This window comes from Cebidichthys violaceus, unplaced genomic scaffold (assembly GCF_023349555.1).
Source record: "Cebidichthys violaceus isolate CVI_PGR_0920_01 unplaced genomic scaffold, fCebVio1.0.p SCAF_47, whole genome shotgun sequence".
NCBI lineage: Eukaryota > Metazoa > Chordata > Actinopteri > Perciformes > Stichaeidae > Cebidichthys > Cebidichthys violaceus.
In genome coordinates this window covers 1,971,939-1,986,629 of record NW_027176672.1, presented here as the reverse complement: position 1 = coordinate 1,986,629, position 14,691 = coordinate 1,971,939, and the positions used below count along the sequence as shown (strand labels likewise).

The 14,691-nt window shown below is 44.3% G+C and overlaps 1 protein-coding gene across 2 annotated transcripts in view; it reads right to left on the bottom strand.

Moving 5' to 3' along the window:
- Positions 1 to 14,691, bottom strand: part of LOC137886951 (adenylate cyclase type 6-like) — a 28,766-nt gene that overhangs the window by 8,157 nt on the left and 5,918 nt on the right. For both annotated transcript variants that reach the window (XM_068729679.1, XM_068729681.1), the window contains 4 exons: positions 1,986 to 2,135; positions 1,185 to 1,306; positions 438 to 549; positions 76 to 203 (listed from right to left, as the gene is read on the bottom strand). In XM_068729679.1, coding sequence (XP_068585780.1) covers positions 76 to 203; positions 438 to 549; positions 1,185 to 1,306; positions 1,986 to 2,135 — 512 coding nt within the window. The remainder of the gene's footprint in view (positions 1 to 75; positions 204 to 437; positions 550 to 1,184; positions 1,307 to 1,985; positions 2,136 to 14,691) is intronic.

Genomic DNA, 14,691 nt, shown 5'->3' with positions numbered 1-14,691 from the left:
ACAAGTGTCAAAAAAAGACCAACAACAACCTGCAAAAGAAAAACACACAAAAAAACCAAACCCGTTTCCACTCACGAGATCGCCTCTATCATGTCGACGCCCATCTCCACACAGCAGTGGGCGTGGTCAGCCCGGGGTTCAGGCAGCCCGGACACACAATAGTAACAATCACCCAAAATTTTAATACGTAGACAGTGATTCTCCTGAGAAAGGGAGAGAAAAAGGGAAGGATAGAAGATCAGAACGTCGTATCTCTCAGGTGAGAATGATGCGACAGCCACGATTAGCTTCATGTTATTTAACCGTGGAGACTGGAATCAGTTATCCTGGATCTGGAAACACAATCAGACTATCAGGACCTCTCAAGCTACGTCCCGGAATGTCAAACCGGTCCTTTAGTTAAACACAACGGACAGACGGACGCTGTGGATCCTCACCGATGCCAGCTTGTCGAAGCGGGCGAAGAGTTCATTGAGGGTCATGACCAGCTCCTGAGCCGTGCACTGAGAGGCCAGGCTGGTGAAACCCTCGATGTCTGCAAACAGAATACTGAGGACGAGATAAACAGACAAACATCAGGGACAAACATAGTGTGGAAGCTTCAGCATTAGCAACGTTAGCATTTCTAAGGAACACTTGATTATATTTCCGGCCCTACACAGCAGCAGCAGCAGAACGATATTGCGGTATGTTATTATCAGGGCTGAGGCAGGAAGTTTGACCGTCAACTCTTCTGAAGGAGATCCGTGTGTGTGTGTGTGTGTGTGTGTGTGTGTGTGTGTGTGTGTGAGGGACAGAGGGGTGCCGTGTGTTTGCTCAGTGCTGTAATTGAATGTGTGCCGAAGCTCTCCATCTTTGGGGATTATCTTATCTTGGCTGCTGGTGATTAAGTATTCCCTCACTAGTGTTAATGAGCCTCCACTCTGCCAAGCCACTCTACCCTCCTATGACTCTGTGTCTGTGTGTGTGTGTGTGTGTGTGTGTGTGTGTGTGTGTGTGTGTGTGTGTGTGCAAATGTGTTGTGAATCATTTTCAGGAAGAATTCGGGGAAAAAAAAAAAGGTGCATGTTGTGTTTCATTTCCTGGAAAAAACGCAAATATGGAAAACTAGGTTGATTAAGTCAACATTTGAATTCATGGGTAAAACATGAAATGCAGCGCTGAGGCCGAGCGTCCCGGCTGACCTGACATTGTCGTGTTTCTGGATATAGATTTTATGGAACATCATGTCTTCCTTCTTGGCATTGATGTCAGCCTTCATCTCCATGGCAACGTGCCTTGGCAACACTGAAAGCAACAGACGTTCCTGGAAAAACACACACACACACACACACACACACACAGAAAGAAACAAAATGCAGATTGTGTCATTCACAATATTATTGTCTATGTGCAATGTGTCAAGGGTGTGTGTGTTTAATCACAAGGCAACATGTTCGTCTTACCCCCCCCCCATCCCCCCCCCCCTCCTCAATCAAAACAACAACAAATACTGAATTTGATGACTTGGTGATGCAGCGTGGGATCATGGGAGTTGTTTCTTTCTGTCGTGACTCGAAGCAGAAATCATGGTGATAGACGTGGTGATGTTTTAATGTTTTATTATTGTTACATTTATTTAATTCTAATAACATAACAGCTACCGTAAACTGACGTAGCGTTAATTTGTTATTCTGAAGAAGTGAGGGTGATAACACTTTATTTAGACTTATATATATATAAGAATGTATTTATTCACAACCTAAGATATTCTTTATGATTGAAGATAGTTCTGGTGTAACCGAGGCTCCTGCAGAGTGTGTTGCATTGTGGGTCGTTTGTAGCCTTAATGCTGCTAGATTTTAGTTTCATTTTTACAAGACAAAAGGCTTCAAGGATGAGGACACTTATTCCAAAGTGTTGGCAAAAAGTCTAATATTCTGGCCAATTTGGTCATAAATACATATATCGACAAATGTGTTTCATGCATCTGTGTGCAGACCGACCTGTTGTTGGTTCTCCCTCTGCAGGTGTAGCCGGGCCTGGATGTATCCTCTGGTCTCCTGGAAGGCCTGTCTCTGGGAAACCTCAGCGGGGTAGTGGGTACAGATACCAATGATGTTAGTGCACAGGAAGATCAGGACATTAGCGCTCACCTGGAGAGACGAGAGAGGAGGGAGGGAGGGAAGAAGTGGTCAAGCTTAAGACAGGAGGATACAGATAATCCTGTGAGGCATTGGAGGATCGGAGGAGCTCAAAGTAAGCAGGCGTAACGTGAAATAGAGTGTCGGTACTTTCTCATCGAACTAGATGCACCCGTGATGTCGTCATTCGGGACAACATGGTTTCATGAATCAAGAGAGAACGATAGATACACAGTTCATCTCAAGCGCTCGTCTTTACATAAAAAGACATAAACGACTTGTATTGCACTCTGAGTGTTACATTATTGATGATCTGTTCTCAAACATGTGACTGAAGCTCCGACCCAGGCGTTCAAATTGACCAATCAGAACACAACACACAAGGGCGGAGAATACTCAGGTCGGGAAAGGATTTCATAAAGGACATTTTGAATAAAGTTTCAGAGGGGAAAAAAACCATTGTCCTGCATGTTTTCATATTCACACGGTAGCGCTTCAATTCACCACACAGTCACCGATCAATCGGTCTGACACAGACTGTGTTTGACCCTCGCGCACAATGTGACACGTAATAAACACACAATATCGTTGTTGTTAAACCGCGTCAACAAGATTAGACGACAATGTATTCAAGAGATGTTTTCGGCTGTGAATCAGTAATTGAAGTGAAAAACAAACATGTTTATTATAATATTTGCATCATAACACTCTGTAAATATGAAATAATATTCACTTTCTTTTAAACAAACCAGTTTATTTTTTCTTTGCCGTACACAAATCTTTGTAATTATCAAACACCAATTAGAAACAAAGAATCGGTTCGAAGCCTTAATTGAAATCAGGTTTACTGTTTAAACAGTTACTCAGTGAGGTTAGAATACAAAGAAAATCTCCTTTTGAATCTTTCCATGTCGTTTCTTTCTTTAATATTCATGATCAATACTAACACAGAACCTTTGACACACTGACATCTTCTGGGTAGAAATGGAAACACACTGAAGGCCAAGAGGTTCTGTTAAAGCTGCTCTCACAATCAGAATGACAATATTACTTTAATGGAGGAAGTACAGGTTCATTCCTTTATTTCGTTGTCCAAAGAAAGTAAATAAACACACTTCATGCGTTAGCTCACTTGTTTGGGTCAACGGTGTCATAAGAACATATTCCTTGTTAATGTAGCGCATTGCCAAATAATAGATAATGATTGTGATTTACAATATTTACCTTTATTCACATGAGGTTCTATAGCTGCCGATGGCGATACCGTATATCATGTTTAAGTTATACATTAATATTACTTGTCCTTCAAGTACCTGTAGAAGTTCTCCAATCATGTTCAGATCATCAATCTCTCTCTCTCACGTGTAATTTATGATTCAAGCTCCTAGTGTTGACTCTTTATCTTAATACAAGAGCCAATAAAAGCCAACAGTAATACTCCCCAATTCATGAATTAATGAAAATGTTTCATAACGCAGAAATATCAATCTATACAGTGAATCATAAAGGTGTATATGGAGAGAACTGTTGCTGCATTTATCATGAATGCAAATAATAAAGAAAACCTCTGAAATAAAGAAAAGTATCGGAACAAGTCTTGAATCTTGAATCCTCGCTATCCGGCCACGTCACCGCCCCCAATTCAATATTAATATTGTCACAAACTAACGAGAGGCCATGTGTGCCGTCGGCCGCAGCCTGAAGAAGGGAGTTGACAAACAGATGGGATGTGATAGACGATTGCTTCTGGGTGGTGTAATTTACTTCTTGCAGCTTGTGTGTTTCAGTCGCTACCCTGTTCAGAGGATGAGGCCTGAAGGACTGAAGGACTGAAGGACTGAAGGACTGAAGGACTGAAGGACTACACCCACTGCTGTCAATAAGATATTCAAATGTATCCATGTTCTTCTTTTAATGTATTTTAGAACATTGCACAGAACCCTGCAGCCAATCAGGATCAAGTACTCACCCAGACAATGGTATGATGGAAATATACAAAATTAATAATGACAATAGCAAAAGATGATAAAGGTGCATCAAGAATATAAAGAGATGGGTGATGGAAAGATGAGTTCAAAAAGAAAGCCAACAAGGCGTGGGGGTAAAACATAGACAAACAGCATAATGGACGACACAGATAAAACGAAAGAGTGAGAGATGTTGAGGAAGGAAATGAGACAAGGAAAGGAGCAGGATGAGGAAGAAAGAAGACAATGTGAGCATGACAAGAGAGAGAGACAGAGAGAGAGACACAGAAAGAGAGAGAGAGAGACACAGAGAGAGAGAGAGAGAGAGACACACACAGAAAGAGAGAGAGAGAGCGAGAGAGAGAGACACACACAGAAAGAGAGCGAGAGACACAGAGAGAGAGAGAGAGAGAGAGAGACACACACAGAAAGAGAGAGAGAGACACAAAGAGAGAGAGAGAGAGAGAGAGACACACAGAAAGAGAGAGAGAGAGAGACAGAGACAGAGAGAGAGAGAGACACACAGAAAGAGAGAGAGAGAGAGAGAGAGACACACACACACACACACACACACACACACACACAGAAAGAGAGCGAGAGAGAGAGAGAGAGACACACACACACACACAGAAAGAGAGAGAGAAAGACACAGAAAGAGAGAGAGAGAGAGAGAGAGAGAGAGAGAGAGACAGAGAGAGGCAGAGACACAGAGAGAGAGAGAGAGAGAGAGAGAGACAGAGAAAGAGAGACACAGAGAGACACAGAGAGAGAGAGAGAGAGAGAGAGAGACACACAAAGAGAGACAGAGAGAGACACAGAGAGACAGAGAGAGATAGGAAAGAGAAGGAGATAGGAAATATCTAGCTGCCCAATATGTCTTAACATGCCACAACCTAAGGGACAGTGAGTGACACACACACACACACACACACACACACACACACACACACACACTGTATGTATGCAATTAATAATCAATCTAGATGTTATATTAATGATATTGTATATTAATGTTATTGTGTATTAATATTATTGTATGCTTAATTTTGTTGATGCTTTGGCAATACTGTTTCTAAACTTTCATGCAAATAAAGCTATTGAAATTTGAGAGAGAGAGAGAGAGAGAGAGAGAGAGAGAGAGAGAGAGAGAGAGAGAGAGAGAGAGAGAGGACAGATATGGGCCACAGTGACATTAGGCAGATGGCTCAAAGCGCTCAGCTCTGTTTACATTGCTCTCACTGATAAAGCAAAAAAACAGCCGTGAGACAAAAGTGAAACCTGCAGCAGGATGTGTGTTCGCAGGTGAATGCCTCCCGTCAGTCTACGTGCGTGTGCGCTCAAAGACTCTACCGCGCGTTATCGCCGCAGCTACTGTAAGCATTTATCAGCGGAGAGGCTCACTTAACGCGGGTGCAGTGTCACACGCCGCGTGTCTGAGAGCTCACGGGCGCAAACTAATTGCTTGCTTTTCTCAAGAGGGCAATGGCTAGTGGGTGTGCAGAGTACACAGTAAGGTCCTGTTGTTTACGCAACGGCACTCCGCCTCTTCAGGAGCTCTGCTGTAGCACCGTTTACCTGCTACCTGTGCACGCCGCCGCACCTGCTCCTCAACAACACACTCATTTATCTAAACTCACGACTTATCGCCTCATCCCACACGGCCTTTTCTCCGCTGGTTCGGTCCAGCACTATGCGTTGAGGTGTGCATTGCTCACTGCCCGTCAGGTGGAGTTCATGACTGAGTTACCAATATGATGATGGCCTACTAAAAAGGTTTACGTTCGGTTTATGGAGACAGAAATAAACCAGGAATTGAACGTCACGTCACTGGAAAATCGCATAGTTTTTTTTTTTTGTCGTATAAGCAGTCGTCATTTCCCCTCTGGGTGACATGGTGGAAGTGACCAGCCAGTCTGTGCGGAGAGGACCTCAGCCTAATCCCGGGATATCAAAATGGCTTTATGTAAGAGCTGCTCTGATCGAGACAGGACGGGTAAAACGGCAGTACACACAACATAGATTAAAATGTATTTTCTCCACACACACACAAAAAATACAAAGCCCCCAACAGCTTAGGGAGGATGTGCAGAATGAATCAATACATGATCAACATGGTTCCATGGATGCATTGCTGAATAAACGACCACCTCTGTGCATCACGAGAATGTCTGCTGCACATCTGAAATACCTCCGCAGTGAAGTAACTAAGTACATATTACTGAAACTAAATTCCCAAAGTTTACAAAAGATACAAAAGACATGAAAATAATTTTTTTGGTAAACTGTAAAAATCATGCATTCAAGAGCTGGGACAAACCGAGACAGAACTACATGCAATACTGTCAGACAGTGTGAAATAAGAGGATGTCCAGTCAGATTCATCCTCTGGGGACCATGCATGTATGTACAGATATTTCAGGGCAATCCGCCCAACAGTCGAGATATTTCAGTCTGAAGTAAAGTGGTGGACCGACCGACCGATTAACAATTCCAAAAACATCCTGGTGCTGGTGGTGTGAGAAGGAAATACAGATGTCTGAACAAAGAACGCAACAGTGATATCCACCTGTCCATCGCTGGTGATGCCTCTGCAGCAACGCTACACCTTCCCTCCACATCCAAACGCAGCACCACCCTTCACCTAGAGACACCCCTCTAAAGATCCCGTCTCAAGAGTTGTACGAGCGAGAGGTGCGCTAATGGAACATGCAGAAACCTTATTTATAATTTTTCTCCTCCTTTATGATGGATTTAGTGCAGCGGCCATTTACTTTAGCAGGAAGTCTCTGGTCCTGACAGTGAGGCTATAAACATTGACTTTTAAGGCTGGGAAAGAGTGTTCTCTAAGGAGGAGGGAGCGACGTGAGAGACTGCAGACAAATGGGACATTTAACAGCATCCGAATGCATCCGAATAAGAATATTTAAAGCCGCTATGATCAATAGTTTTATATCATCAACGGATCACATGGCTACCTGTAGCGATGAACGACAGATAATTATCGCAAAGCTCTGCAGCTTCCCTCAGCTCGAGAAAAAGTTTATGCATCTTTTAGCTCATTGTTTTGTTGTAGTTCACTGTCATTGTTCTTTTAGCCGCGGCAGGCAGCTGTTTTGAGAGCGAATATTAGACTTACATTCACCAAATGGCCACAAAATTGGAAAAAAAATGTTGTTATTGCAAGTTAAAGAGCCAACATTAAGAAAAACAGGATCAACAGGAAAAACAAATATAGTCCGTCTTTGCAATGAATTAATTAAACAAACCTCTCCAAAACAGACAGTAGGATGTGACTAATAGTCTGCACTCACAAGCCAATTCCAATAGAAACCAAACACTCTTAATCAAACTGTACACGGTCCTCGCAGAATGTCAGCCGAGTATCTCTCTTCTTTTTTCCCCCCCCCAGCATGTTCACACAGCAGTAAGGTGACCCGACCTCTTCGTTAATCCCCTCATCCTGCTCTCCATCCCATTTGACGATACTCAGCCAACACCCAGCACCGATCACAGGAGGGTGTGCTCGTGTGTGTGTGTGTGTGTGTGTGTGTGTGTGTGTGCGTACATATAAATATGCATGTAAATGCACGTGATTAGCAGGTCAAGGAAGATCTTTCCCCTGACACCTGGTCCCCCTACTGTACCCCTTCATGTACTCAGACCCTTTAGAAAGTCAGTTGACAGAATGAAAAGTTCAGAAGCTTACATTTGAAATGAATCTGCAGACAGAAAGCTCTGCAATGGACACTTTAAATCCCTTTAATCAGATACATTTTACCCAGACACATGCTTTGTCTCTTCAATCATTCAGTCAGTTTAGAAGTTGTTGATATGCAAAAAAAAGAAGCTTTGCTATGATTTGCATGCAGGTATAATGTTCACCTCCTGACTCAATATTCCTGTTAAAGAGCCCGTCATTACAGACCTCTTATTCACGGTAGACGGAGATGTGACGATGATTTTATATAAAACTCAACGTCGTTGAAGAGTCTCTCTCGGCGCTTCTTTCTCAGTCTTGTGAAAAGGTTCTGCTTAGTGTTGGACCGAGACTCACACCCACGGAGGCTGTGAATTATCGGAGACGGCGGCGCTGCTTTCACTTAGCAACTATCACCCACATTCAACAGCCTCCCTCCAAAGACCTGCAGTCCTCGACCCAGGTCCAGGGAGGGTGCAGCTTGGGGACCAGCTGAGGAGGTAAGGGGGGGGTGAGTGGATGACTTTAGGCCCTTTTACACAGCCTGTTCAAGGTGGGGGAGGGGGGGGGGGCCGTAGCGCCGTTATTCTGCATGGTTGTTCTGTATGAAAGGTACCGGGGTTCTTCCGCCAATAAGCAGCCCACTTGAGGATCCGTGTTTCACTCAGAGGTAGACAGAAGCAGGCTGCCCATTTCTAATAATCTAGCCTCCTGCTAGATTTGATCAGCTACCGCTATAGCTAGCTCCAAGAGTGGGAGCTAAAACAATAACCCTGACAAAGGGCTCTTAAATATGTACTTGATGGCTGATGGTCAAAAACTGAGGCTTGCTGCGCGCCTCAGGCTTTAAGTCATAATGCTCACCAGTCGATGATCCATGTAGAAGAAATGGAAATTAAGAGACAATGTTTTTGTATTGAGCTTTAAGTATGAAGAGGAAAATGTAAGATAACTAACCAATGTGTCAAATCAAATGTAATACAGTCTCGGGTGACACTGGGGGTTGAGGGAGTCTAAACTTCCTCAAATCCAACAAGGAGAGGAACCGAGTCGCTGACTTCAAACAAAGCTTTGTTATCGTCCAGGCCCGGCGTGCACACAGGGGACGTGCTATCTGTAAACAGGGACGTAACAAACCAACATAGTTCTTTAATGACATGCTAAACTCTTGAAAACAGCACTCGATTACTACTGTAGGTAGTCAGACATGCTTAGCGACTTTGTAGATCGGGAGCATCTTTAATGTCTTCTTTGCTAGCGTTCGCTCTGTCCCCGTCTGGTAGTGGTAGGTGTTACACGTGCCTCAGGCACAGCATTCAACGACGACGAGCTCGAAATCCACAAAAAAACAGAGAGTCTACACGGCACAGAGCAATAGTTGTTGGGCCCTGGTCAGCGCTGGCCTATGCTACGCTACGATTGGAGCAGTCTGCATTAGTTGGGCGGGGCTTAGCGAAAGGGTCAACGAATCCTTTTCGAGCACCGCTTGCTTCAGAATCGTTTGGAGCCGTCTTCGACTACTGGAGTCACTTAAATACACTTTCATGCTCACATGGAAGAAAAAAAAATAATAATCATTGTCCAGAAAGACTGTGAAGAACGAGATGCTGAATTCATAAGACCTTTTCCCAGAGGGAGCAGTGACTGATGGGATATTGTTGTTGAAGCGAGGCCAACGAGAGTGCAAGTCAGAGCGCATTGGCCTTTGAGGAGCATCTGGAACTCCTTAGAACATCTGTGTTATATCAAGGCTCTGTAAAACACACTCCAGCACCCCGAAACACACCGACGGCGCTTTACTCGTGACAAAAAACACAAGAGCCTCCCCCGTAGGTCGGCCCTTATCTTTCCTTGAGAGCGTTGGTTATTTATTTCCATATTCTTTCCTTTCATTTATTTTGACTCGCACTCACTGTCACTTTTAGCCTTTGTGAAAGACTCTCTCTCTGTGTGTGTGTGTGGTGTGTGTGTGTGTGTGTGTGTGTGTGTGTGTGTGTGTGTGTGCGGTGCCAGGCAGCTGCTGGGTTTGTGTACTCAGCCTGAGCCTCATGTCTACACACAGCTCCGCACTGCCCTTATCTGAAATGACCAGAACCACATCAACAGATAAAGAGTGGAGCCCCGCCCACCCGCTCGCTCTGCCGGGTGGTCCTCACTCCGTCCGGAGGGGAGCGTCGACCGGCTGCAGCTCACCGAGACGCGCTGCAATCAAACACTTGTGTCTTTAAAAAAAAAAAAGTATTTTTTTTTTACGCTTCAGATGAAAAGCTATTTTGGAGCACAATCACCTGTACAGTCTTGTCAGTTCAGGGGAGGAGTGTGGAAATCATTTTCCAGGACAATATCAAACAGTTTAAATGTATTCTTGGCTTCTAACATCTGTCAGCGTTGTGACTGACGGAACTGCAGCAGCTGTGATTCGACGGTTGCACACATATATATATATATTTCACAGTGAACAGTTTTTATTCACATCTCATTTACTCTTAAAATGTAAATGAAGGCATGTGTGTGGATCCCCATCATAGATCCTTACATGTTTATACACCGCGTGTGTAAATATGACAGATATGTGCATCAGAAAAAGATCCTCTTTCACATGGAATGATTGGGACAAAGTCCAGTCCACACACACCTTGTTTCTTTCTATGAAACAAACAAAGGTTAACATGGAAACTTCTCATTACGCTGCTTGGATCCCAGAACACCCCATCATTCATTAGTATTATATATGATAAGTTTACTCCATAACGAGCAGTTAATTAAGATGTTGCATTGTGTAGCAGAAATAATTGTTTGAATTGTATGAATTCAACAATCATTTTAAAATAAGGCACTATATGTTATTTGAATAGATGCAGTTCACCGTGGACTACGTCAGCAGATTAACCCTTTCAATCCGTGGAGGACGGCGTGTATCTGCTGTGCATTTAACTACAAAATATGAGTCCAAACAAATGCGTGATGCAGAAGATAAATCACAAAAGAGCAGGAAGTGGAGAGCTGATATTATATTGGTTCTGTTAAACAGGAAATGGTGCGAATGTTTGGCAATTGTTTCTGCTCCCGTAAGAACAATAAATTCAGTAAGCCAGTCATAATGTACTTTATTATAGCAAACGTGTTTGTTTTTTTTAAGCCACTGTAACTCCGTTCCCCTGTCGCCACTTGTATTTGTGAACATGTTTTCCTCTTGTCTATAAACATGAAAGTATGATGGATGCCAAACAGATTTCCATAAATAGTTCTATTTGTTGTCTTTTCTGCATTTCCGGTTTCAGACACATTTGAGTCTTCTAGAGGCTGTGCACTGAAACCATAAACCTTAAATAAACAATTACTTGTCAGTAAAGCCAGTTTCAAACTCCTTCTCCCTCTGTCATGTGTCTGTAAACATGCTGGGGGTCCTAACACTGAAAACTACACACCAGAAACATTTCTGCTGGCAACCAGACGGGTGTGACTTCTGTGGAGAGAGTGTGACTATTAAAACTATTTTGGCATTGTAGTTGCAAAAGTGCCATAAAATCTGCATAAAAAAAAGGAAAAAAGGGAAAAAGGAAAAGCTTTTTTCCTTTCTTCACGATATCAACAAGTGGGACCCCTTGAAGCACACTGGGCCTCCTCTACAGACAGACGACAGGTTCACGGTCGACTGCTGCGATTAAACAAAAAGCCTCTTAGAGGAGCAATGTCAACATTAGAGGAATGCAAAAGAGTTGTAATCGGCAATAAAATCAATTATCTGTGCCAGAAAAAGAAACTCGTATAAGTAACAGAGCCGTACACGGTCAACCGCTCAAGCCACAGAGCTTTTCTTTATAGTCTCCGAGGCCTAAACACTCGTCCTGCACCGGGGGCGACAGACGTGGAGAGTCACAGCGAGCTGACCGGAGATAAGCTTCCCTGAACCACACACACACACACAACGGGCAAACAACATCCTGCACATCCCTCCCTCTACACTCATATGACCTCTTCTCTGGCATCGCCGTGTTTTAATCACGGACCGTCTCATTTCGACAGCGGGGGGGGGGGGGGGGGGACTAAGCCCGGAACTATCTTGTGTCTAGAAAGCTCAGACCCCTCCAACATCCCGGGTCCTCCAGCTGCCGGATTACCGCAAGGAATAAGTGAACAGCAGCAATCAATGTTGACCTGATTTCTTTCACTTGAAGCGCCGGTTACCACACTGTACACCAGCCCGGCCGAACTGGCTGCTCGAGGTCGTAGTTGTTTCCGTGGCAACCGTTGGACCAACTGAACACGAGCACTGAGGGAGACACTTAGCGATGCTGTTTATTCCCCATCATTCTCAGAAGTGATGCTAAACTGATAATTCATTTCCAGCGATCTTATTGGTCCACAGATTGGTGGTGGTGGTGCTGGTATGGGTGTCTTGAGAGTGTGTGTGTGTGTGTGCGTGTGTGTGTGTGTGTGTGTGTGTGTGTGTGTGATTCTGTATCACTGTAAGTGAATATGGGCGGTTACAAACAAGTGAAATGCATTTATATGGAGAAACAATTACACAATGAGGGATCACGTCACGTTCAGGTGCATCGATGTTTACATTTCGATGCACTAAAACCTCTCTGGAGTCTTTGAATAACGCTGTGGTGTGCGTGTGTGTGTGTGTGTGTGTGTGTGTGTGTGTGTGTGTGTGTGTGTGTGTGTGTGTGGTGTGAGAGAGATCCCATCAGTCAGCACCCATCCCGGTCGTGAGCAGAGCGCACATGTGACAGGTATCCTCGTTAAAATGCTGCCGCCCGCGTTAAAACACAAATTATTTATCAAGGAGGCCGAGGAGGAGGACTGCGTGGGGAGAATATCGGATTCTCCTCCGATCACGCCGCCTCGCTGCCTCCTCCTCCTCCTCCTCCTTCACTTTTCACTGGGCGTCTGTCTTATTCTATAGCTGCAGCTTCGCACAGACGATCACCGCACGCCGACACTTCTTCCTCTGGGATCCATGTATGCAACCATCTTGATGCACACGAGGTTGTTCCAGCACCGCGAGCTGCTGCCAAACTGCTGATAAAACAGTTTCCATCGATGCGAGAGTTGCTCTTTCTCTTTGTAACATCCTGGACATTTTTAGAATTGAGTAAACAAGCCATTTGGAAAGTTTTGACGTGGGACCGTAGCGGACTGAGCGCATTACTGCATATGAGCGGCACATTGTTATTTTAAACGCCATTCCCTTATCTTATCTACTGAATGAAAAACAAACAAACTTTAAACACTTAGCGGGACACTTGTGAAACACGTCGACCGCCCCCTGAGCCACAGTTCACGCAGGGCCTGACTCGCCCTCTGTGCTCTCTTACGAGGGGTTTTTAGGGGGCTTTTTACCCACCATCTCCGCTGTGGTTAAAGATCAAAAAAAGATCCCAAAAAATGCATTAGCTTACGCTTCATTAGCGCGCAGCAGAAAAAAAAAAGATAAATAAATCATTGTCGTATCTGTGAATATAACAGCGTTAGCCTTCAGGGTATGTGAAAGCCGCAGACCCAGTGTGTGTGTGTGCAGAGGAAAGGGGGTGAGAGTGACTTGCCTGTTGCTCTGACGCAGGCTCTGATAAGACATGTCCCGTGTGACGCAACGGTTAGCAGAATCGCCAAGGGCTGGGTATTTTTAGGAACCAGTATTTGACCTCACCACAGCACGTATGTCAACAGCATCCGCACAACAATGCTCGTCGTCAGGGGCAATAGAGGCAAATAACGCCGGGGCGAAGAATGTGCAAATCAGGAGGAGTTTCATTGACGGACATTATCGGCAGTGATCGGTGCGCGTGAAGAAAAACAAAGAAAGAAAAAGCAGCAGCAGAGCGGCGTGTGTTAAAACGTCTCTAATCCCGGACACAAGCGCCCCACTGTACCGACCGCACATGTTCAGACAGACACCCACACACTCCGGCAGGACAATAGCTTTGTGATGCTACTACTCAAAGAATAACAAACTGCTGCAATTCTGACAAGCATCAATAGAGACGTGAGGGGAAGGTGACAACCATTACAAAAGGAGGGGATGTTGTGTGTGTGTGTGTTGTGTGTGTGTGTGTGTGTGTGTGTGTGTGTGTGTGTGTGTGTGTGTGTGTGTGTGTTGATGCACATGCACATGTACTGCTAGGGCTAATATATTTCAGCTGAGGGGTCTGAGGATCACAGACAAATAAGAAAACATGGAGTAACAGCAGAGTGACACTTCCATGTTACATGTTACATGTTACAGGTTACAGGTTACAGGTTTACAGCTCCGATAAGAGTGGCGTTTGTTTTGAAATCAGTCCTGCGTAAAGCAAGGTGGTTTAAACTCTCTCATATACTGTAGTCTATGGTGTGAGCGGTGAACAATAAAAAGGCGCTCAGACTGAAGCTAAGAACAGACACTCGGTTCTCTTCCGTATGCAGCTGTAAAAACACAAAACTTGACAAACTTACGCCAAGAGCAATACAGCGCAGGAAACAAGCAGATGGACCGCGAGCGTTTTGAGAGGTTTGAAGGGATTAAAGGCCGTAACTTTCAAGAGACGAACGTTAAAATACTTATGAGGCGGACAGACACCGCTGAGACGTGTGAGAGAGCCTCAGTTCACTCTGGTCTTAGATGACAGGAATAACTACGAGTCCCGCAAACAGTCAAGTTTACCCCCCAAAAATTTCATCACTTCATCATCTTATCCGTTTGTGGATTCCCTCCAGACGTTCACAAGAGTTGGAAAGACGGACGTCAAACGTGTTTTACTACTGTTCCGTTTTTCAGTTTGTATTCTTTGTGGATGTCTTGAATTAACTTGAATTGCTTTTGTGTTTTATGGAGTTAAGACTTCATGGTAATAAATGAATGAATGGCCTGTCGGACGTTCAGCGAGACGTGTTATTGTGGTCTTCCATGTCTCTG